Genomic DNA, 24,129 nt, shown 5'->3' on the forward strand with positions numbered 1-24,129 from the left:
AGAGAGGAAGGCGGAACATGCTCTGGATGATGTTGCTACATCTGCTTTCGTATTTTTGCAGAGGTGAATACTTACAGAATACAGCTCCCTTGCTGTCGTGTCCTGAAGGACTTCCAACCGCCTCGTGAACTGGGCTTCCGGATGCTTGTGTGAGCATGAGCAATGCCTATAGGCTGAAGACACAGAGCTGGGGCTTTGCCTCTCTGGGTGGCAGTGCAGATGGTGATGGTAGCAGACACAACAGTGGGCAGGTACAGCAGGGCAGGTGCCCACTGAGTAGAGACCCGGGAAGCCCGTGTCTAGAGAGACAGACTTGGTGAGGGGCTGAGCCTTCTTACTTGGAGCTGAACAGCAATGCCAGAGCCTAGACTCACATGCGTAAGTCTGAACAGAAACATCGCTGAACTGTCTTGCTTCTGTCCCCAGTCCTGGTTCTGCGGCCGTGACAGGGTCACACTTAGTGCATTCTACGGTTGCTCCTCTAGAATCCATTCCCGAAACCACAGCGTTCTGAGCAGCCGAGGCCAGACTGGAGGGCATTTGGACGGTCACAGACTTGGAGCTAACGGCGTTGAAGTCAGCATTTGGAGGAAGGCGTCCCATCTCAGATTCTGCCCTCAGTGGTATTTGACCCAAAGCACGACACCTTGGCCTTGCCTGGGGAACATCTCCAACCACTTTACCCAGATGGGGAACGGACTCTTCCGATAGGTGAACACAGCTGACTGCAGAGGGCATGACCTCCAGGTGCCTGGGCACATGCTGTGGGACATCTTTGTGCATTAGTAAGGGGTTAGTGCCAGGACAGAGTGGACTGCTTTCCACTCCTCTTGGGGCCTCAGAGTCAACACGAAGGAACTTGTCTTGAGGAGGAGAAATCCCAGGTGGTCTCTGAGACCCGCAGGGGTGAGTTTGCACACACACTTCCACGTCCCCAGCTCGCCCAGGCCTCAGAGGGTCATCCTTCACTTCCGCGATGTGCGCCACGGTAAGACCCCGAGGACAATCACCTTTGGAGGGGTCTGTGCCTACGACAGTCTCACACTCAGCTTGGGGCTGCTGCTGCTGGCTGTCTTTCCGTGGGAGTTCTCCCCCAGGGGGGGTCTTGTCAAGAGCCAGATCTTGGGACAGCTGCCCGGGGGGCCCTTCCATGGCCTCAAACTGAGACCCTTTCTCCACCACAGAGGTTGAGGCTTTTTCTTCCAAAACACTCCAGTCTTGACTTGAAAAAGATGTGCTCACCATACTACTCCTGGAATCCGACTCATCTGACTCTTGCTGGCAGTCCTGGGAAGACCCTGAGCTGTGGCTCTGATCCCTTGGCTTTCTATATCCACTCTCCCCAGGACTCTGGCTGCTTGACAAGGGAGGCATCTGCGGAGGAAACCCAAATAAAGGTGAGTGTGTCAGGAAACTGGAGGAGGCACTAGGTTTAAGAAATGGTTTTTTTTGCTTTACTTTTTTCCTTATCATTATCCTTGACTTAGGAATCAGAAGGTAAGCGTTACTAACTCAGGTTTATGTGAGTTTACCACTTTACCTGGGACCTTCTTCCAATGAAGCTCAGCTTCCTTCTTTTATTCATTCAGTCATTCCTTTATTATTTTATTTATTTTTTAAATTAAATTTTTTTTTCTTTTTCTGCTGCACCTGCGGGAAAGGCATATGGAAGTCTCCAGGCCAGGGATCAAGTTCCCAGGCCAGGAATCAAATCCCAGATGGAGCTGCTGTGACCTACACCACAGCTGCAGCAACACTGGACCCTTAACCCACTGCGTGGGGCCGAGGATGGAACTGGCGCCTCTATAGAGACAAGCCAGATCATTAACCTGCTGTGCCGCAAGTGGGAACTCCTCGGCTTCCTTCTTTAGAAAAATCCAAAGAATGTAAAAAGGAAAGAAACGCTGAGCTAGGTGCACTTGTCCAGTGTGACCCCAAAGTCCCATCCCCTGTTCTTGGGTGACTGTGGCATGTGTCTTCTAAGCACTGGCTGCACTTTCCAACAGCAGCAACACATGCCTTCCTTCCTAGTGCCATCCTCAAGTGGCCCCTCTACCTGCAGGGGTGGTGGTTCTGGTGGCTCCTCCAGGAACCCACTGCTGTCAGACTGGCAGCTGTTTGCTCGGTTCACCATGGCACCTGCAGAAAGGAATAAAGAGTGAAAGCAGGCTGCCAGCAGGACTGCGGTTCCAATGCTCTCTGTGCCCGACACGGGATAGGTCCTCAATAGAGGTCCACTGCCTGGAAGTATAAATGGATGAGGGAATGCCAAGGACTTTTTAGAGGGTCTATGTAAAACTGTGTCACTGGTTTCCTGAAACAAGGAATAAAACTCGAAACAAAGGAAAAGGAATGAATGGCTCTTAAGACTAAATAGCAATCTGACTGTGAGATGCATCTTTACTGAAGAGAAGACAATCCAGAAAGAAATGCATATGCCTTAAATGCCACACTAACGATAATAAACACCAAAATTTATATATCTGTGTATATGTATTGCAGTCGACTGAATGTTATGCCTCCTTCCCACCAATTCGTATGTTGGAATTGTAACCCCTAAAATCATGGTATCAGGAAGGGGAGCCTTAGGGAAGTGATCACGTGATAAGGGCAGAGGTCTCATTAAGGGGACTAGTGCCCTTATAAAAGAAACCCCAGAGGGCTCCCTTGCTCCTTCCCCCATGTGAGGACACAGCGAGAGGATGACCGTCTATGAATCAGGAAGCGGGTCCTCAGCAGACACCACATCTGCCAGCGCCTTGATCTTGGGCTGCCAGCCTCCAGAACTGTGAGGAATAAGCTTCTGCTATCTATGAACCATTCAATCCATGGTATCTGTTATAGCAGCCCAAGCTGACAAAAACACATGCATTCTTTTTCTTTTGACTAAATGTTGGATAAGAACCCCTTCCTAGGTTCATCTGGACTGTAAGTACATGACTACAACTCTCCACTCTTGTTTCAGACTACTGCTGTCACTACTGCTGTGGTGAGAGGCTGGAAGGGGCAGAGAAAGAACAGTGATAAGTTTGGGCAGGTAATAACTCTGCAAACATTAGCATCTTGAAATTCTAAGTCTACCTGCAACTTCTTCTTTTTTTTTTTTTTGGTCTTTTTGCCTTTTCTAGGGCCACTCTCACAGCATATGGAGATTCCCAGGCTAGGGGTCTAATTGGAGCCGTAGCCAGGGGCCTACACCAGAGCCACAGCAACTTCGGATCCCAGCCGCATCAGCAACCTACACCATAGCTCATGGCAACACCGGATCCTTAACCCACTGAGCAAGGCCAGGGATTGAACCCAAAACCTCATGGTTCCTAGTCAGATTCGTTAACCACTGCGCCACGACGGGAACTCCTACCTGCAACTTCTTATGTAAATATTATATCAATGGGGCTGGGGAATGGGTGGTTACTAGAGGGTCATACCTGCTAAAGATTAAATTGTAGGATTTACACTGCTGTAATGAGGAGTGCTTCTGGCTACACCTTAGTGTAGCTAGAAAAAGCTAGAATAGGAAGCTTATTCTAAGTATAGGTTAGAATAGTACATCTTTTGCGAAGAGCATGGTTGGAATACAGCCTCCTTTTCGCACAAGCAGAAGTTCAACAAATCCCTAATATAAGAAATATGAAGAAAACTATACCAAAGCACATCAAGATGAAATTGTCCAACACCAAAGATAATGACAAAACTCTTAAACTTAGCCAGAGAAAAAAGACGCATTACACACAGAGGGAACGAAGATAAGGGAGGCAACAGAGTCCTTGCTGGAAATAATCCAAACAAGAAGACGGTGAAGGAACATCTTCAAAGCTGAAAATTAAAAAAACAAAACAAAACTGGGGGAAGTTGTAAATATTTTAAAAATTTCTAAATCTATTAAAAATATAATTGACCATTTAAACAAAATTACTAAGCCAAGAAAACCAAACATCTGTTATAAAATGGTGTGTAGAAGGAAATACCTGCGAGATTTTGTTTTAACTAAGATGTGTAATTTTTGTAGTCTTTAACTGGGTAATAGACTACTTGTTTCCTTGTCAAAGAAATGGCATATACTCACTGTATGTTTATTATAAGAAATTTACCTGTGTAATATTTCACATATACAATATTGTGTAATATTTAATACTTCACTGCTTTGTTATAATTAACTTTGCCAATATTAAAACTCTTCAGATCCGTTTAGAGGTTGGGGAAAAGAATCAGCTATTTTCCTCCTTATATCAACTGTGGGTACAATATAAAGGATGATTATAGCAGAAACCTTTCAAAAGCTCAGTGCAGAATTTCAAGCATTTTTTCAGTGCTACACGAAGGGTTCTGTCCACTTCGGCGGGTGACTCTCCACTGCATAACCCTGCGGAGTGGGAAGCCCGTCCACAAGAACTTCCCACACAAACCTCCTGCTCCAAGTTCCCCTTCTGTCTTCAGATGCCCACCCACCACAGTGTTTCTACTCAGCCTCCACGTCCCTCTGCCGTAGACAGAGCCGTGGAGAGGAGAGAGCAAGCCAGGACTGACTTCCACCCTCAGTCCCCAGCCTCATGCTCCCTAAACATCAGGAAACCCAAAGATATTTCACAAGAGGCTGATTCTTGTTGAAAGACAGACAGAACGGAATTCGCAACCTCTAGCTTTTTCTAATATGTTTTAGTGCAAGATTCGTGCCGCAAGCTGTGAAGGACTCCTAGGCCTAGTACACCATCCTTCTTTAAACTTTCCAGGTAATGTCTAAGCAATTACTATTACAGAATATAAGCTTCATATAAAATGGTTCCTATTCCCTTTCCTTTTTTTTTTGGTAATTTAATGATTTTCATTTTTTTTCCCATTATAGCTGGTTTACAGTGTTCTGTCAATTTTCTACTACACAGCAAGGTGACCCAGTCACACATACATATATACATTCTTTTTTCTCACATTATCATGCTCCATCATAAATGACTAGATATAGTTCCCATCGCTATACCAGCAGGATCTCATTGCTTATCCATTCCAAAGGTGAGAGTTTGCATCTATCAGCCTCAAATTCCCAGTCCATCCCACTCCCCCCCATTTGGCAACCACAAGTCTGTTCTCCATGTCCATGATTTTCTCTTCTGTGGAAAGGTCCACTGGGCTGTATATTAGATTCCAGATACGTTTCCTTTCTTCCAAATACTGGGATGAAATTACACATTAGAGCAGTAGAACAAAACGATAGGTTACAGCCCATTTGTCCGTATCCTGGTTGGTTCATGTCAGTCTGGTCCAAATGAAAAAAAAAACAACCACAAACATAAAGGGTTCCTAAAAAGTAGAGAGAAATTTTCTCTACAAGGGATATATTTTTCAAGATGAAACATTCTCTACTAAGGTCAAAATTACACTCATATGGAAGGCACAAAATACATATTTTCTTTTAAAATTTTTATAGTCAAAATAAAGCAACTAAGCTGTCTAATTTTAAAAAATATATAAAAAGGATATATTTATAACTGTTACTTTTAGTTGAATGTAGTTGCATAAAGCACAAACCCCCAAAATTAACAAAAATAACTTCTGAAACTTATTTAAGTGAATTTGTGGAGAAACCAGATTTTGAGAGCTTCTATTTGAAGGCGAGACCAAATGGTGAAAATGGGCATACTTCTCTCAGGAGTAGAGGCTTATTTATCTTGTGTTTTAGAAGTCAAAGACATGCATTTGAATCATTTTGAACAAGTCATCAAGGAAATGTGGTCCTATTTACAGATAGTTTGGTTTCTTCAGGAGGTTAAAAATCTTTCCTGGCTATAAATCACCTTTTTGGCAACTTGATGATAAACATCTCAAAATTGTCTTTGCAAATTCTAAATATTCTCTCAGGGTTGTAAGAATTACATGATTTAAAAGATGGGAAATTGCCTAGTCCAGGATGGCTGTGACAGATGATTAAGCAAATAGACAATTACAGTAGTGCCAGTTTATAACTCCTAAGCTGTCACACCTAATACGTAACTTGAGGAAGGGCATGGCCTCTGGCAAGAGTAATGGATTAACACCCCCACCCCCAGGCCAGCCCAACCCAGTTCCTGAAACCCTGGCGCCAAGACCGGGTAGAACTTTGGAAGCCTCATCACCTCCATTGGGATTTTCCCTAGACACTCAGTATGCCCGAGGGGCCACAGCTCTTTCTTACTCCACTGGACTGGGGCCTTGATTTACCCCTACCAGTCCTTTTCCCTTTTATTATTCTGATCCTCCCCTACTGGGTGGAGCCTGCTCCAAACCACCACCAACCCCTTGTGAGATTGTTAGGCTGTTGCTTCCCCCATTCTGCAATTCCACAGCTCCAGGAGGCTAATTTCTCTACAGTGCATCCTACTATGATCCAGTTTGGCCCAACAACTGAGTCATCTGGAAAATCTGGAGCCAGAGTTACTGGGTTAAGATTCCGACTCTCCTACTTACTAGCTGTGTGGTCTTGGGCATGCCACTTATACTTCCCGAGGCTGTTTCCTCATGGGGCAAAGAATAAATATGCTAATAAAAACTGCCTGTGGGGTTATACAAAGAGGCTAATATCCAAGAATATATGCATCAAGAATTTATGCACATGTAAAATATGATGTGATTATACATACTTTTTTTTACTGCAGAATATCATCTCAGTATCATTATTTATCAGAACTCAATCATTATTAATATTATTACAGATCACTAATGAGTATCACTATTAATATTAATGTTTTTTAGAAGTCACCTTTTCCAGCACAGGACTGTCCTCACAGAATTAAGATTTTCACCCTCTGAATTAGACAGACTCTGCCCTGGGCAGAAGAACAGCTTCGCCATCTCTTAAGTGTGAAATATTTCTGCCTGGGAGGAGACGGTGCCTCAGGCACTTTGTCCAAATGATCACCAGGTGGCAGCATTACACCAACCACAGCACAGGGGAGGCAGGGCTCTGCTGAGTCTCTGAAATGGCTTAAAGTAGTAGAAAAGTCACCTAAGTGGAAAGTTTTACACTTAATGTAGTCTGAGTTCCTAGATGCTCAGGTAAAAAGTCTACAGGATTGAAACATCAATGGGGGTTGGGGGGGGAGAAAAGGAGTCTTGAGGGGTGTGTGGCATGCTGGACCTGTGCAGAGCAAAAGGAATGGTTCAGCCTTAGGCTGTTTGGGGTTTCCATCTTTACTGATCTAGTCTACTTTACCTGTCTCTTTGCTGAGCTCTTCTCTCTTCCATCGCCCAGTGGTAGACAATTCAGTGACAGCTCCGTGAAGAAGCTGAGCCTCAGGGGGAAATTACCTTCGAACTGGACTGGACGTTGCAGATTAGGCAAACCTGAATGCCCTTAGGAGCTGGGCAGGCAGCACAGGCATGTGAAGCAGCAGGATTCAAGACAATAGGGGGTAGTGTGGATGGTCTGGACTCCAGAGTGTGTGCTCCCCTCGAGGGCATTTAAAAATTAATGTGCAGAACAAACAAAACCTCTCTGTGGGCCAGGAGGTCCCTGAGGTTGGAAACTAGGATGGTGCCACCCACCATCTAGTGCAGAAATCCCTACCAGGACATTCCTTACAGATGGTCATCTAGGTGGCGCTTGCCCACTTGGGGTGAGAGAGACCTAGTCCTGTGTAGTCAGCACATATCATGTCTTTTAGAAAATGCCTCTTTATATTGAGCAAGTCTACTTTAGCACTTGCTATTTATTGGTCATAGTTTCCTCCGTGGAATAATCCAGAAAGTGTCTAACCCATTTTCCTCTGGACAGCTCTCTCATACGCTCCAGGTCTGTCTCCTCAGCTTAAAATCTCCCCAGCCCCCTTAAAGCAGCCGTCACAAAGGAGGGTCTCCAGGCCATTTTGAATAAGTGCGTATTAATAACATTTGCTGCAAAACTGGGCACCCAGGTCTCGATTCAGTGGTTGAGACAAGGTCTGACCAGCATGGAGCAGAGCATGTTTTGTAAAATAAAAATCATAACATCCACAATATATATTCTGCTTTTCACATAATATACTATGAATTTTTTATCAAAAATTCCTTACAATTTGCATGTGTTCACATGTGTGCATTTGTAAGCACATGAATTTCTTTTATAGATTTTGTTACCATCAATATGCTACTTGTATAAAAAATAACTTGATAGGTTTCTTTCTTTTTTTCTTTTCTGTGATCACAAGCAGCTTAGAAAGCTTAGGAAGTGTCACTTTCTTAAACCTTGAAAAGTGCTCAGCCATAAAACCACTGAGCATGGGGCATGTTAAAAGATGAAATTCTTTGACAACTTTTAATTTCTTCAGTAGTTATTGATATTTTGGGATTCCTACTTTTTGAGGTAATGGAAGTATTTTTCTTATTTTCTAATGTTATTAGTCAAACAAATAATTTGTTTTCATTCTACAGTCTCTAAAAAGAAAAGACTATGTCTCTGCCTCTTGTTATAGCTTTGACCTTATTTCATATATTTTTTGTATGTACTTTTTTCTTTAATTCTACTCTAATAATAATAATGTTGTAATTTCTGTTTTATTTTTGTGTACATTAGCATACTTTTTGGTATATTTTTGCCCATCTATTTTAACTTTTCTGTGTTTCTTCATATTAAATGTGGTTAAAAAATTTTTTTTTTTTATTGTGCTAAGAGTTTTTTTTTTTGTTTGTTTGTTTTTTATTATTTTCCCACTGTACAGCAAGGGGGTCAGGTCATCCTTAGATGTATACATTGCAGTTACAGTTTTTTTCCCCCACCCTTTCTTCTGTTGCGACATGAGTATCTAGACATAGTTCTCAATGCTATTCAGCAGGATCTCCTTATAAATCTATTCTAGGTTGTGTCTGATAAGCCCAAGCTCCCTATCCCTCCCACTCCCTCCCCCTCCCATCAGGCAACCACAAGTCTCTTCTCCAAGTCCATGATTTTCTTTTCTGAGGAGATGTTCATTTGTGCTGGATATTAGATTCCAGTTATAAGTGATATCATATGGTATTTGTCTTTGTCTTTCTGGCTCATTTCACTCAGTATGAGATTCTCTAGTTCCATCCATGTTGCTGCAAATGGCATGATGTCATCCTTTTTTATGGCTGAGTAGTATTCCATTGTGTATATATACCACATCTTCCAAATAAATGTGGTTAAAAATTTTTAATGACCTTTAGGTCTTTCCCTTTGTTGAACCAGCAGAAATTGAGGGGCAGGAGAAAGAACTTTGAGCTCTTATTTACCCCCACCTCCTTCAGGGTACTATTTGAAAATGCCTCTACTCCTTTATGGTGAGAACTCCAGGTAAAGCATTTTCTTTTCGAGGTTTCCTCTTTTATCAGGCTTCAGTAACATGATTCTTTCCCACTGTTTTTTTCAGACCTAGGAGTGATCATGGCTTTCCTCTATGGCTAACCTAGGGGTGCTTCCTCAACTCTTATTGGTTCCTTGAATCCAGTCCACTTCAGTAAATAGTTCCTTTGCTTTCCTTTTTTTTTTCTTTTTTTTTGTCTTTTTAGGGTTGCACCCACAACATATGGAGGTTCCCAGGCTAGAGGTTGAACCAGAACTGTAGCTGCCAGCCTACACCACAGCCACAGCAATGAGGGATCCAAGCCATGTCTGTGACCTACACCACAGCTCATGGTAACACTGGATCCCCAAGCCACTGAGTAAGGCCAGGGATTGAACCCACATCCTCATGGATACTAGTCAGATTTGTTAACCACAGAGCCATGAGAGGAACTCCAACAGTTCCTTTTCAAACCTCTCTTCAGTGAAACTCTTTTGAATATACTATTGCTTTTCTGAGTGAAACATCCAGTTCAATCAACCAGGCAACTAAAAATGCCTTGACATGACTAATCTTGTATTTTCATAGTACTGAATCTTTGTATTTTAATTCTAATCAATCTCCTTTTTAATAAAAAGGAGACTTGGGTTTTTAGGGACCTCAATCCACCCAAGCTTGGAGGAAAGAAGGACAGAGGATTGAGACACTGCTGTCCATATCTGTCATGTTTAATCCTTTTCATTTCTTTGTCCTGTTAATTTTGATGTTTCTCTAAAGAATGTCTTCCATGTCACTTTTTTTTTTTTTGCACTATCAATGTTATTTTTTTATTGCTTGCAGATCATTTTAAATTCTGGTAAAAATTACTTTATATATTCTCATTCTTTATTTAACAACCATTTACTGATTGGCTACTTTGTGCCAGGCACTGGATGAACAATGGAGGGAGTTGAAAGACACAGTCCAACATCTGAGGAACTTGTCTAGTTGACAAGGCACAGGTTATGGGTAAAATAGATGGTAACAAAAAATGCTAAAAATGTATTTTAATTTAATTTGATAGCAATAAGAAATACCCCAGAACATCTTTTTTCAATATGTTTTAGAAACACATAATTCACCAGGCAAGCCTTCTAAGAAACAAAATAATCTTAAAGCCAGTGACTAGCCACCCTCTAGAAAAAAAGCTTGCTGTATTTATTTACTCATTTCACAAATATTTATCTATTGAGTGCTTACTGTGAGTTAGGCAATGTTCTAGATTCAGAGGATACAATGGTGAATAAGATTGTGGCTCTTCTCTGTAGAAGTTCACAATCTAATATTCTAAGAATGAACTATGAGGATATCAATAGCCCTTGTAAAGAATAATCAGCCTTATAACAAGAGTCTTTGAACACAGTTAAGTCCCTTTGGAGTTCCCACTGTGGCATAGTGGGTTAAGAATCTGACTGCAGTGACTTCGGTTGCCGTGGAGGCATGGGTTTGATCCCTGGCCCAGTGCATTGTATTAAACTATCTGGCATTGGCATGGCTGCAGTGTAGGTTGCAGCTGTGGCTTAGATTCAATCCCTAGCCTAGAAACTTCCATATGCTGTGTGTATGGCCATACCCTCCCCCCCAAAAAAAACCCCAAGTCCCTTTTTCTGAGACTCCAGCAGCCCTGAATTCCTCCTTTAAAGCACTGTTTCACTGAAATATGTAAACTATTTGTATTCAAATGCTAAAAACTATTTAGAAGAAAAATCCCAAATACATAATACAGGGGGGAAAAATCAAATGAAGCTCTTGTATATATCTTTGTGCTATTCATGACGGTAAAGGGAAGCATCATAACAAAGGAAGAAGACAATCATGGATCTATAAACAGTAAAATGCAAACAGAAGTATATTAGAAGAACTTATTTCTACCTGGTAGCACCAAATTATTCATGGCAAATGGATCAATGGTAGTGCTCAGAACATGGTTGCACGCTAAAAACTTAAAGCATGACTGTGGTCATATGGCAGCCTTATTAAATTGACTTTTCAAAAGGAGTTATATGGCTGGATTAATTTCAAACAAGCAGTTTTAATATCTTTTGTCTTGCAAAGTATACTTCATTGCTCTATGTGATATTATGATTCTTTTTTTCTGGACTTCGTTCTTACAAAAGGAAAAACCAGAAGATGCATGCACAGTAACAGATTTTGAGGCTGAATTCTTTTTTCTTGGTAGAATATGTTTTTGCCAAGTTTGCAACCCACTTGAACTTCTGTTTGTTCTTTGATTTTTAGAATAAACTTGGGTTCCTTTTAACATCAGAAAAATTACAGATTTTGCCACAGATAAGTCTTAACAAGGTTTACTCAAGATTTTTATCATCACCAAATATCTGTAAATAACGAACCTTCTTAATACATTCAGTGTAACTGAATTTGAAATAGTGTTTAAAGTGAGACCATTTTATTTTCATTAAGCATTTATCAAATAACTTTATAAAGGACATATTTTTAAAAATACATTTTAAGAAAAGCATACTCTAATTTTTTAACTGTTTGAGGAAGAGCTTGCCTTGATCATTTGTTTCTCCAGTATACATATCTTTGAGTGTTTGTCCATGCTAAGCACTAAGGTAAATTCTGGGGATTGAAAAAAAATCAGACATTATTCTGCCATCAAAATGCTATGGTGTAGTGGATTTACCTGCTTAACCTTGGCTTTGCACATATTGTATAAATAAAGACTACTTTAGAAACACATTACACAGAGAACTGGTTAATCACAGAATAGTGAGAATCGAAGATTTAGAACTGAGAGTCTTGGGTCTGGATTTGTCACTAACCATCATGGGCACTGGAACAAATTACTAACTTTGGAGGTCTTCCTTTCCTCATTTGTAAAGTAGGAGGGTTAGCCTAGAAACGCAGTCATTAAGCTTTCCACTTATAATGACAAAAATTTGCCCGAAATAACCATAATTCCATGCCCACCCCTAAACATCTGATATGAGTATGCATTTTGGCTCAGCAGAGTCCACTAAAGCCTATCAAGACATGAAAGGGATACCTGCATGTATTTGCAGACAACGCAAAGGAAGGAGGACAAAATTTATGTTTAAAAATGAATAAATTATTATGGTTAATATATACAGATTAAAGGTAAACCTGGATATATTTTAGAAATTATAAGAAGACAAAGAGAACAGGGAGTCAAGAAGGAGAGCAGAGAAGATTTCCTCTTTCAGACATACTATAAGGTGGTGAGTAATCAGGTCTTAGAGAGTGAATCCTGAAATGCTTTGTGTCACGCACTCCCTCAGGACACACATGATGAAACATTTCATCCACTTTGGCTTCTAACAAAATGCAATCTGCATCAGCAAAACTCATTTGATAATAAGGTTACATCCGTTCGGGTTTTTTGCAGCACAGAATTTGGGCAGGGCATGTCATTTGAGGTCAGAGAGATCTGGGTTTTGTCCTGATGCCAACATTTGCCAGCTGGGTGAACTTGAGCAAGTTACTTAATTTTTATGAGTCTTGGTTTCCTCATTCACAAACTAGAAATAACTGTAGGTATGTCTTTATACTCAACTGTAAGTATGAGGTTTTACATCGAAACCAAATTAAGGAAGGGAGGTTTCCAAAATCTGCGTTTGGCCCTTCGTGGCGCCCTACTGCTTTCTTGGCTCCAAGCCTTTTCTAACATCATCTCTACCTTCTCCAGGAAAAGTGAAGACCCCCCACCCCCGAGGCATTCTGTCTTGGAACTGGGCTAGGGATCAGCAAAGAAACTAATATTTGGGCAACTTGTATACCGAGAGTAGGCAATATCCAGATGCCTCTAGCAGTGTTGAGTATCGGAAGCAAACATGAGAGGGATTCCCCCACAGAATAATGCAGACTTGCCCTCTTTCCATTTTCTCATGAATAGCCTCAATTATTTATTATGGGATATTGGTCATGTAGGGGAGAGAGGCAAGTTGGTTGGTGATTGAAGAGATAGACATCAAATAGAAAAGTTAAGTTTGGAGAAATGATTACACCTTTAATTGATACAGACCTCAGAGTCCTTGCTCCCATAACACTAATGGGTACCAAAAGGGCATATGATCCATAAGGGTCTGTGAGCCAATGGTTTCTGTCTTCTCCAGGCTTCCTTAGGATCCCAGAGAGGCTGTCACTACCAGGAGTTGTCTGAAGAACAGGTTCAATTTCTCTAACAACAATAAATAAGAGTCTGAAATTATTTCCCTACCATTTCTCTTGCTACAAAGAAAAAAGGGACTTTATTTTATTTTCTTTTTCTGCAGTGATTTATGTTAGAAGCAAATTTAAATACTTTTCCTCTGAAGTCAAGTATTTTCTTCTGAAATTCAAATATTTTCTCTTCAGTCTCTCAACCAAATTTACTGAATTTATTTTAGGAAAACCAGTGTTCCTAAAGTACTGTTGGAGCAGGAATGAGGCATAAACATAAACCAGAACATTACAAGAGAAAATGATGTTTTTTTTTTTTTCCTTAGAAAATGGGACATTGAATTCTTTGTAAAGTAAGGGACTCTTCTAAAGAGGAACTGCAATGGAGGAGCCCAATCAGAATGTGTTTCCTGTGAAACATGTTTGTCTAGACTCTGTTATTTCCACTTACAGTGAAGTTTTCTTCACACAAAGCAAGATGATTTCTATGTTATGCTCCTACACATTTTCTTTTAAGTAAACAATTAGAGATATTTGGTTAGTATCTCAGTGCCCCTCGTTCTAAACATAGAAATGCTTAACACTAGAGACACGTGATCCCTTGGCATTCGAAAACTTAAGGTTAATGTTGTTACAGGCCATCAGTGAAGTACTTGATACTGAGAAACTCCTCTCCTTTAATCACCCTCTCTGCACTGGTCTATGCCACTTTTTAATTGTTAGTGTTACCTCCATTCTAATTAGAGCAGTGCTTCAAATCTACTGAGGTTATAGGAGTAATAATAGGATTTTCCCCTTCTCTGGGCTTTTATTCCTGAAGGATGCCAAGTGTTTTAAAAACTGAACAAGTTGAGAGACAAATTGTATGGGATAGGCACACCTATCATCGATGCACAACCATCTCCGGAGTAGCTCCCTCCAGCTGTTTACCACCTCACAGTGGTGCCTGGGACCAGTTGGTTAAAAAGGAACGAAGAATGCCACTTGGCAAATAAGCAACAGGGGATTTGAGGAAGAGAAGATATAATTATCTAGCTTGGCATGTGACCAGGACAACCACACCATATACGCAAACTACCAAGATTCAAATCATTCCTTTTATTAATGGAGTACTCCGATTTGGAAAAGCAAAAAGTGGACAGGAGAGGTTTGGGAGTCTGACAATTGTTTGAAAGACTAGCTAATGTTTTGATGTTGCCAACACAGGCATTTTAGAAACGTTTTTGGTCCTGTGTTTTTTTGTGTCATTCACCTGTACTAATCCTCATGCTGTTTCTGGCTTTGGGCACAAAGGAAATCAGAAAGAGGCCATTGAAAACTGTTCTTCTAACTATCTAGGGAAGCTGGTGTGTTATATATAAGGTACTAGTTATTTTCAAAGCTACAATAACACAAAATGCCTGTGGAATCAGAGATGATGAAAAAACGAGATCTTTGTCAGTGTGTGAAAGGGTGTGCCCAAACTGTATTACCTCCTTCTCTTCATAGTCCCACTCTGCATTCCCTGTTTTTCCTGGGAGCATGTCCTGATAAATCACTTTAACACAAACCTTTTCTCAAGGTCTCTCTCTGAGGAACCCAATCTGAGACAAATGGTAGGGTTATTCATAAATGCACTCTAAAATCTGTATTTAAAAAAATCTAATTATTGAAAGCAATAGGCCCAAATATGTAAATACTCATCACTAGGCCCAGAAGGGATAATCATAAATAGAATAAATAAAAAAAAAATTAACAATAATTTACATTTAAAAAATCAAGGAAAGGGTCATGATTGAAAACCCTGATCAATTCAAGATAACATTACTAACATACCAGAAAAAAAACACGGTTCTTGAAAATTGTAAGAATTCCAACAATTTGCATGTTTTTACGTACAATTAGGCACCTTGCAATGTCATAGCATTGTGTAGCCAGGCTGCTTTATAGAAAACTGAATTAGAAATCTCAGTAAACTCTAATGTACCACTCGTATGGGCTCTTAATTAGTCACTTGGTATACCAGTAACAATCTGGATTATATCTGAAAATGAGAGTACAGTGGTTACACATACTTTGCCTACAGTAATCAAAGAAAAGGCTTCCATTTTTCTAATCAGTTGATGTCTCATTTTGCTGAAGGGCTAGATATGGATAATTATTTATCATGTCTTCATATCTTTGTCCATAGAAACGACAGAAGAGAATTTACAAATGACCTTCAAGATGAATCCATAGTAATAACAATACTACTAATATCCACCATTTACTGATCACCATTACTGTTTCTGATATTCTCTATACACTGTGTTCCTGACGCTTACACCTGCCAAGGTGGGTAGGTTTTATGAGGCCCATCATAAAAACGGAAACATTAGGGTGTGTGAGTCTGAAGTAACTTACCATGGATCACACAAACAGTGTGACTTGACCTTATGTTCACACACTTTCCATTAAAGTGCATATATCAAATCTTTGGTGTTTCACCAGTCAGTCCTGTATCCATGTCCAAAGAAGAAAGGGGAATATGCTGGTGATATGTATTTAAAGGATCTATATCACCTTATTTTCTAAGGGCTAAATTCTGGATTATGATAATGCCTGAAGTTTTACTAATCAATATACACTCTCAGGAAGCCACTCTTATGCTCCTTAAGGAAATTGATATAAAATTAACCTGAACGAAGTAATAGTCTCAAACCTACTGCTTATAGTTGAAAAAGAAACGTCTACATAGTCCTTGGCTGATGGTGATTGAAAACCTTAGCAGTGGATCTGCAATGCGGTCTAGTGTTTATTCCTGCCATTCTTCTCCAGGGAATAAGAAACGCCATTCCAGGGTTCCTTGTGCTTTGAAAGTATCAATGGAATTTCTGAGTCAGAAATTTCTCAGTGGTTGTTTCTGAAATAGGATTAAAAAAGTGAGCAATGACTATTCTAAAAATCATATGATAAGGGTGCCCACTCTCTCTCCTCAGAAAATCTTTCCTAACTATCTAATACAATATAGCTCCCTGTGCCAGGACCCTATAATCCATTATTCCATTTTATTTTTTCATAACCTTTAAAAATATCTAAGATTATTTCATATGTTAATTAATTAATTATATAAACATCTATTGCTCACCCATTATGTATCAGGATCTGGACATGTCCTGAGGATCTGGGCACACAATATTGAACAAAACAGAAGTTACTTTAGTCATGAGATGTATACACTTCTTAAGTGTATGTCATCGCTTCCTTTTGCAGAGACTTTGTATTATTTACAGCTCTGGACACATAACAGGTGCTTAATAAATTTTTGTTAAATTACTAGAAAAAATATAAATCTGCAAACTTGCAGGCAGAGTTATTTTTTAATAGGTTATTGAGCTAAAGTTGAGTCTTACTTTCCCTTCTACACCCTGCTCCCCACCAAAAAAAAAAAAAAAAAAAAGGTAACTGGCTCTGATCTTCCTTAATAAGGCATTACTTTATTGGAAATATTTATGAACTGACCTCTTCATCCTCCTTATCCTAGGTGCTTAAGGAAATATTGGAGGTTATGTAAGTATTTTAAGCATTGGATAGTTTGGACTAAATGACAATCTGAAAGTTCATGGTACCTGGAGTTGAGGACGCTGGATGGTATAGTGAAGAAGTTTCTAAATTTCAATATATCACTTTGCTGTACAGCAGAAATTGACAGAACATCATAAATCAACTATAATAAAAATTAAAAAAATAAAATTTTAAGATAAATGACTGAATTCAACTTCCAGCCTTGGTGCATACTAAGTGGTTGTTTTGTGGCCAGTCCCTTAATTCCTCGGAGCCAAAGTTTACCATCTGAAAAATATGGATAAGCCTGATTGCTCAAGCTAATGTACTCATAACCATAAGGAGAGAACTTATGAGCTAGAAAAATCTGAGGTTCTTATTAATGGCAAGAATAACATAAATGTAACTTAATGTCATCATACTGTACAAAAAGCAATAAAGATTTGAAAACGATATCTGCATTGTTGAGAAGCTGTCTTTCAAATTCAGGAAGGTCCAGAATGCTGTTGGATATACAACATAAATATAAACATAACCACTGAATCTGGCTTTAGACTGAAGCAAAGCAGACTGCTGATCATATGGGGATTTAAAAGAAGGATGGCCTTAACCAAGAATATCTTTCCTTCTGGTGTGTCTTACTACCTGATATTCTACTACTAGAAATGTTTCAATCCACTGCTACTGAATAATGAAACAAATGTAGATTCTGGACTAAAGTGGTAGAATGAACACATACCATTTTTTCCTTAGCAAATTTCTCAGTAAAACTATAGTAAAGAAATTTGTTTCATTACGAAGTCATAAAAGGAAAGAAAGCACTCCTGGAATAATGGGAAAATAGTCCCTCAAGCCCCATTTCTACATAAAAGCAACATGAACACTGGAAAAAATTATCAAAATTAACTTTTTCAGGACTCTAGAAATGAACCAAGGCTTACAAAAACCTAAGGAGGATTTTTTTTTTTTCAGAAAAACAAAGCTGGATATAAATAAAAACACTGAACTTTGTGGCATTTTAACTTATCCTAATCCCATAATCCTTTCCCCAGCTCTACATTAGCCTTGAAAACCAGCAGCCTTGGAACAATGGCCATATAAACAAGAGGCCTTAAAAATTATTGAAGGAGGAAGAACAAGGTGAAACTCCCAGAAAAATCCCATCCCTGGAGAACTGTCATTATTTGACCTGGCTGACAGCTCTCTGGCAAAGCTCCATTCAGTAAGCTTGTCTTTATTTGATCTGACTCATAGGCAAGGGAAGTCACATCATGTGTGTATTTGTCAAAAACAACCAGTGATAATCGTTTAACATTGCAGCTACCCCAAATAGTGATACAACATGGGGCAAACAAGCAGCTAACTAATATCCATATAATACTCTGAAAAGCTCTGATAGATTCCTATGGATCTAGAAGGCTGTACACATACATGTACAGGGCTCTGTGCATGACCAGGAAAGGTCTGAGAAGATCCTAATTTCTCACCTCTGACTGATTCTGAGGCTCTGAACAAGCAGGAAGGAAAGACTAAAGCAAATTGTATATAGTTGGAGCATTGAAGCCATGTGCCAACATATGCACAGAAACCATCAGCAAAGGGTGAGAAATTTATTTATTCAAGGCACTTAAGTAAATATCTGTCCAATCATTAAGTGACCACTAATTTATCTCAGTTGAGACTTCAGTGGCTACACATGACAAAGAAGACAGACTTCACAAAATTAATCCAGGAAGTCACTTTAAAACAAACAAACCAGAAACAACACCAACACTAATACCAGCAACAACCTATCATAACAGTAAATCATAGGGAAACTCAGTAGGCTTAATAGTTAACTTTTCATCAGATACCATGAAGATCAGGAGGCTGTGGAATGACACTGTTAAAGTACTGAAAGAGAAAAGAACAGCAACCAAGAAATTTTGTATTCAGTGAAACTGTCCTTCAAAAATAAAAGACAATTTAAGACATTGCCAGATAAACAAAATTGAGAAAATTTATCACTAGCACACCTGCCCTATGGGATAAATTAATGCAAATCCTTCAAGCTGAAGTGGATAAAAACTAGAGAGTTGGTGATGCTAAGATACCCTAAAGTAACAACTGTGCACCAGGCATTCAGAACCACCACCTAGTGGACTGGAAAGGCATACTGAAAACAAAGCTGTGTTTTCTGATTATGTATCTTTTTTATCTAATGACATCAAGGGAGGAGCTTCTCTGAAGGAAAAAAAGAAAATAGTACCCAAAGAAAGAATCTGAAAAAGAATGGATATGTGTAGATGTATAACTGAATCACAGAAATTAACACAACATTGTAACTCAATAATACTTTAACAAAACTTTAAAAAATGAACAAAGAAAGAAAGAAATGAGTTCTAGGAGAAAGATAATCTAACTTAGAAAGACGTAGGAAAGAAAAAGGTGAAGGAAAATCCCCAAGGATGACAGTTTCATAACAGGCTTAGAAATCATCCTATTCAGAGGAAAAAAAGAATAGAAATTACCATAAGGGTAGATGCCAAGAGTAAATTGAAATTATTGGAATTGCTAGTTTACCTGACATAAAAATTTAATTTTAAAGAAAATATATTGAGAAGATACTGAAACGTGTAGGAAGTGTTGGCAATATACACAAAGGAAAATAAACAGAAAAAAACACTTTGCTGAAAATATTTTGGTCTTTTTTAATTCAATATCTCTATGATATTGAATTAAACTTTCAATTTCAATTTCTCTGAAGAAAGCCCCACTGATACATCATTTGATATTAATATTTGAAAATGATAGTCTGAGGGGCATAAAATTTTTTTTATTCTTTCAAATTCAAAGCTCTTTATCAATATTAAGTCAGGTCAACAGACGTTTATGGTATTGCATTACTTCATCTTTGCAAAATTTTATCTATGTGGCTTTAGTTGTATTTAAGCCTATAGTGCCCGGCCATCATGAGTGTCTCTCTGTCTTTAGCTCTATTTCTCTCTCTCATATCATTGCACTATGAAGACATTTAGAAAGGGGCTTGATTTTGTCTTATATAGGCAGAAATTCAGTCCCAGCGAAACCTTTGTTGTCTCACTCACCAACTGAACAAACACTTTTTGAACTTCCAATAAGTGCCAGGTTCCACACTAGATTACAAGGGTACACATGTCAGGGTTTTCGGACTGCTAGGAAATCATAATCTATTCACTTTACATCTAATATAGAGCCAATATGATCATCACAACCCAACTTTATAGTATTTATAACCATAAATGTAATAAAATTCATGAAGAAAATTTTAAAAAGAGCAAATAGAGGTTTCTGAAATAGTCATATTTTTCAGGAGGTAAGAATTTATACTAAATAATATTATCTATTAGTAAATCAGAACAATAATGATAGAAACAGAACTTCGAATCTCCCTGTGGATTCTGCCCATTTTTTAAAGAAAGGCACTTAATGAAAAGAGAAAATTTCCAAGTTCATACCACGTTATATTTTATAAAATAAATTTCAAGTCCTATTGGTTAATGCATCAGACCATGACCAAGGTTAGACTTGTGCGATTGCCATGCAGGTGGGCAAATTGCACATGCTGAAGGAAACAGACCATGTCAGCTATCATTGTTGAAGTCTGTGCGGGCACCAGAAGCAGACTAGACTTGGCAGCAGAAGAAACCAATCAAATTCTCAGCTGCTCTGGCTCTGAGCCGCTCTCTAACCTCTCTTCTCATGGAGAAGAACCAGCCTCACCTCTGGCTTCAACTTTCCCAGGGAAGGCTAAGAGGGGAAAATGCCAACTTTCTTTCCAGAGTGAGGAGAACAGCCAGAATAAGATCAGATATGGAAGGAAAAACACTAATACTCAAAGCTTCTTCTAGTACCAGTGTCCTTTTCATTTGTTCAAACTTTTCTAGAGCCTTGTGCTCATCATAGGGATGATATCTGCTACACAAGACAAGCACTGGGATTTTCCTTCCAACAGATTCCTGAAAAGGAGGCAGGAAGCTATTGTTTTCCCCTTGCTCACAGCAAGCCATGATCTTTACACTGATTTCATACTACCAGGGACTTGTGGCAAAACACAAACTCCATTATTAACAGCCTAGTTTCTTGATGCAATATTCACCTTGGCTGGTTTTATTTTAGCGCTTGGCCAATAATTAAAGGCACTTAGAAAAAAGAGTGGAGGAAAAGTATTGCTGCCGAGCTACAGCAAGAATAGGGGAAAAACTGTAATAAAGAGCATTGAAATCCATCTTTTTTACCTCTCCTTTCTTCCTCTTTGGTGGCTTCTATTAACCACCTTGGCCACTCCCTCCATTCCTTCCATAATCACTTCTCCAGGCTCAAAAAGGAAGGCCTGTGAGAGACTGATCTCCTAATCCTCTTCCAAAACAACCTCTCAAGCTAAAACAAAATAAAAATAAAGGATTCTTGGTTTCATATCTGACATAAGCTATCCTTTGAAAAAACCCTGAAAATATCTCTTGTTAAACAAAAATTTAACCGATTTTTATAAAGGGTATGGAAGAGCATGCTCTTGTTTACTTTCACCTAGTAGAGTTTTGTTGTGGCCTAAATGTTATTAATAATAATTATTAAGCCTAAATTTCAATAAACTCGACCCCCTGATTAAATCATAAACTTTGGTTTGCTCCTTTTTTTGCTGTGGATCACTTCAACCATATTATTATACTTGGATTTTAATATTCCCTTAGAAATACACTGGTGTCCTCTTGTTGAATTATAAATCTAATTCTACCTACATTTTCATATGAGTGGTATCTCGACTTTTCTAACATATTTTAATTTTTTTTAAATTACTCAATGAATGTTATTACATTTATAGCTGTACAACAATCATCGCAACTAAATTTTATAGCATTTCCATCCAAAACCCCCAGTGCATCCTCCCTGCCCCCCAACCTTTAGCATTTGGAAACCACAGGTTTTTCAAGGTCTATGAGTCAGTATCCGTTCTACAAAGAAGTTTGTTGTATCATTTTTTTATATTCCACATGTAAGTGATAGCATTTGATGTTGGTGTCTCACTGACTGACATCACCTAGCATGATGATTTCTAGGTCCACCATGTTGCTGTTATTTCTTTCCTTTTAATGGCTGAGTAATATTCCATTGTGTATATGTACCACATCTTGATCCACTCCTCTGTCAATGGACATTTAGGTTGTTTCCATGTTTTGGCTATTGTATATAGTGTTGCAATGAACACTGGAGTACGTGTATCTTTTTGAGTTACGGTTGTCCCTGGATAGATGCCCAGAAGTGGGATTGATGGATCAAATGGTAATTCTATTTTTATTTTTCTAAGGAATCTCCATACTGTTTGCAACAGTGGTTGCACCAATTTACATTCCCACCAACAGTGTACTAGGGTTCCCTTTTCTCCAAACCCTCTCCAGCATTTACTGTTTGTAGATTTTTTGATGATGGCCATTCTGGCTAGTGTAAGGTGGTACCTCATAGTGGTTTTGATTTGCACTTCTCTAATAATGAGTGATGTTGAACATCTTTTCACATGTTTTTTGGCCATCTGTATGTCTTCTTTGGAGAATTGTCTGTTTAGATCTTCTGCCCTTTTTTTGATGGAGTTGTTTGGTTTTTGGTATTGAGCTGCAGAAGGTGTTTATAAATTTTGGAGATTAATCCCTTGTCAGTCACTTCATTTGCAAATATTTTCTCCCATTCTGTGGGCTGTCTCTTCATTTTGTTTAGGGCTTTCTTTGCTGTGCAGAAACTTTTAAGTTTAATTAAGTCCCATTTGTTTATTTTTGTTTTTACTGTCATTATTCTAGGAGGTGGATCTGAGAAGATATTGCTTTGGTTTGTGGAGGAGAGTGTTTGGCCTAAGTTTTCCTCTAAGAGTTTTATTGTTTCTGGTCTTATATTTAGGTCTTTAATCCATTTGGGGTTTATTTTTGTGTCTGGTGTTTGGGAGTATTCTAATTTCATTTTTTACATGTGGCTGTCAAGTTTCCCCAGCACCACTTATTGAAAGGGTTGTCTTTTATCCACTGTATATTCTTGCCTCCTTTGTCATAGATGACTTGACTGTAGGTGCATGGGTTTAATTATGGGTTTTCTATCCTGTTCCACTGATCTATATTTCTGTCTTTGTGCCAGTACCATATGGTTTTGATGACTGTAGCTTTATAGTATAGTCTAAAGTCAGGGAGCCTGATTCCTCCAGCTCCATTTTTCTTTCTCAGGATGGCTCTGGTTATTTTGGGTCTTTCGTGCTTCCAAAAAAACTTTAAAATATTTTGTTCTAGTTCTGTGAAATATGTCCTTGGTAATTTAATAGGGATTGCACTGAATCTGTAGATTGCCTTGGGCAGTACAGTCATTTTGATAATACTGATTCTTCCAATCCAAGAACATGGTATGTCTTTCCATCTGTTTGTGTCATCTTTAATTTCTTTCATCAGTGTCTTATAGTTTTCAGAGTACAGGTCTTTTGTCTCCTTAGGTAGGTTTATTCCTAAGTATTTTATTCTTTTTGATGTGATGGTAAATGGGGTTATTTCCCTAATTTTTCTTTCTGATCTTTTGTTGTTAGTATATGGAAATTCTATATACATCCAGACAGAAAATCAATAAGGAAACACAGGCCCTAAATGAAGAATTAGACCAGGTGGACTTAATAGATATTTACAAGACATTCCACTGAAAGCAGCAGAATAAACATTCTTCTCAAGTGCACATGGAACAGTCTCTAGGATTGATCACATCCTGGGCTACAAATCCAACCTCAGCAACTTTAAGAAAATTGAAATCATACCAAGCATCTTTTCTGACCACAATGTTATATGACTAGAAATAAACAACAAGAAAAAAATCTGCAAAAAAAAAATACAAACAGGTGGATACTAAACAACCTGTTACCAAACAACCAATGGATCACTTAAGAAATCAAAGAGGAAATTAAAAAACACCTAGAAGCAAATGCAACAAAGATATGACACTTCAAAACCTATGGGATGCAGCAAAAGCAGTTCTAAGAGGGAAGTTTATAGCAATACAAGCCTTTAGGAAACAAGAACAAGCTCAAATAAACAACCTAACTTTACATCTAAAGCCGCTAGAGAGAGAAGAACAGACAAGACCTAAAGTTAACAGAAGGAAAGAAATCATAACAATCGGAGCAGAAATCAATGAAAGAGAA

At 38.8% G+C, this 24,129-nt stretch overlaps 1 protein-coding gene across 12 annotated transcripts in view; it reads right to left on the reverse strand.

The window, feature by feature from the left end:
• The window catches only part of ITPRID1 (ITPR interacting domain containing 1), a 299,098-nt gene that overhangs the window by 38,611 nt on the left and 236,358 nt on the right, over window positions 1-24,129 (reverse strand). For all 12 annotated transcript variants that reach the window (XM_085005889.1, XM_085005890.1, XM_085005892.1 and 9 more), the window contains 2 exons: window positions 2,057-2,139; window positions 76-1,374 (listed from right to left, as the gene is read on the reverse strand). In XM_085005889.1, coding sequence (XP_084862015.1) covers window positions 76-1,374; window positions 2,057-2,139 — 1,382 coding nt within the window. The remainder of the gene's footprint in view (window positions 1-75; window positions 1,375-2,056; window positions 2,140-24,129) is intronic.

The sequence above is a fragment of the Sus scrofa genome, chromosome 18 (assembly GCF_054392235.1).
Source record: "Sus scrofa isolate SSC_HxYL_T2T_F1_AM1 chromosome 18, Sscrofa_HxYL_maternal_Yorkshire_Landrace_v2.0, whole genome shotgun sequence".
Taxonomy (NCBI): Eukaryota; Metazoa; Chordata; class Mammalia; order Artiodactyla; family Suidae; genus Sus; species Sus scrofa.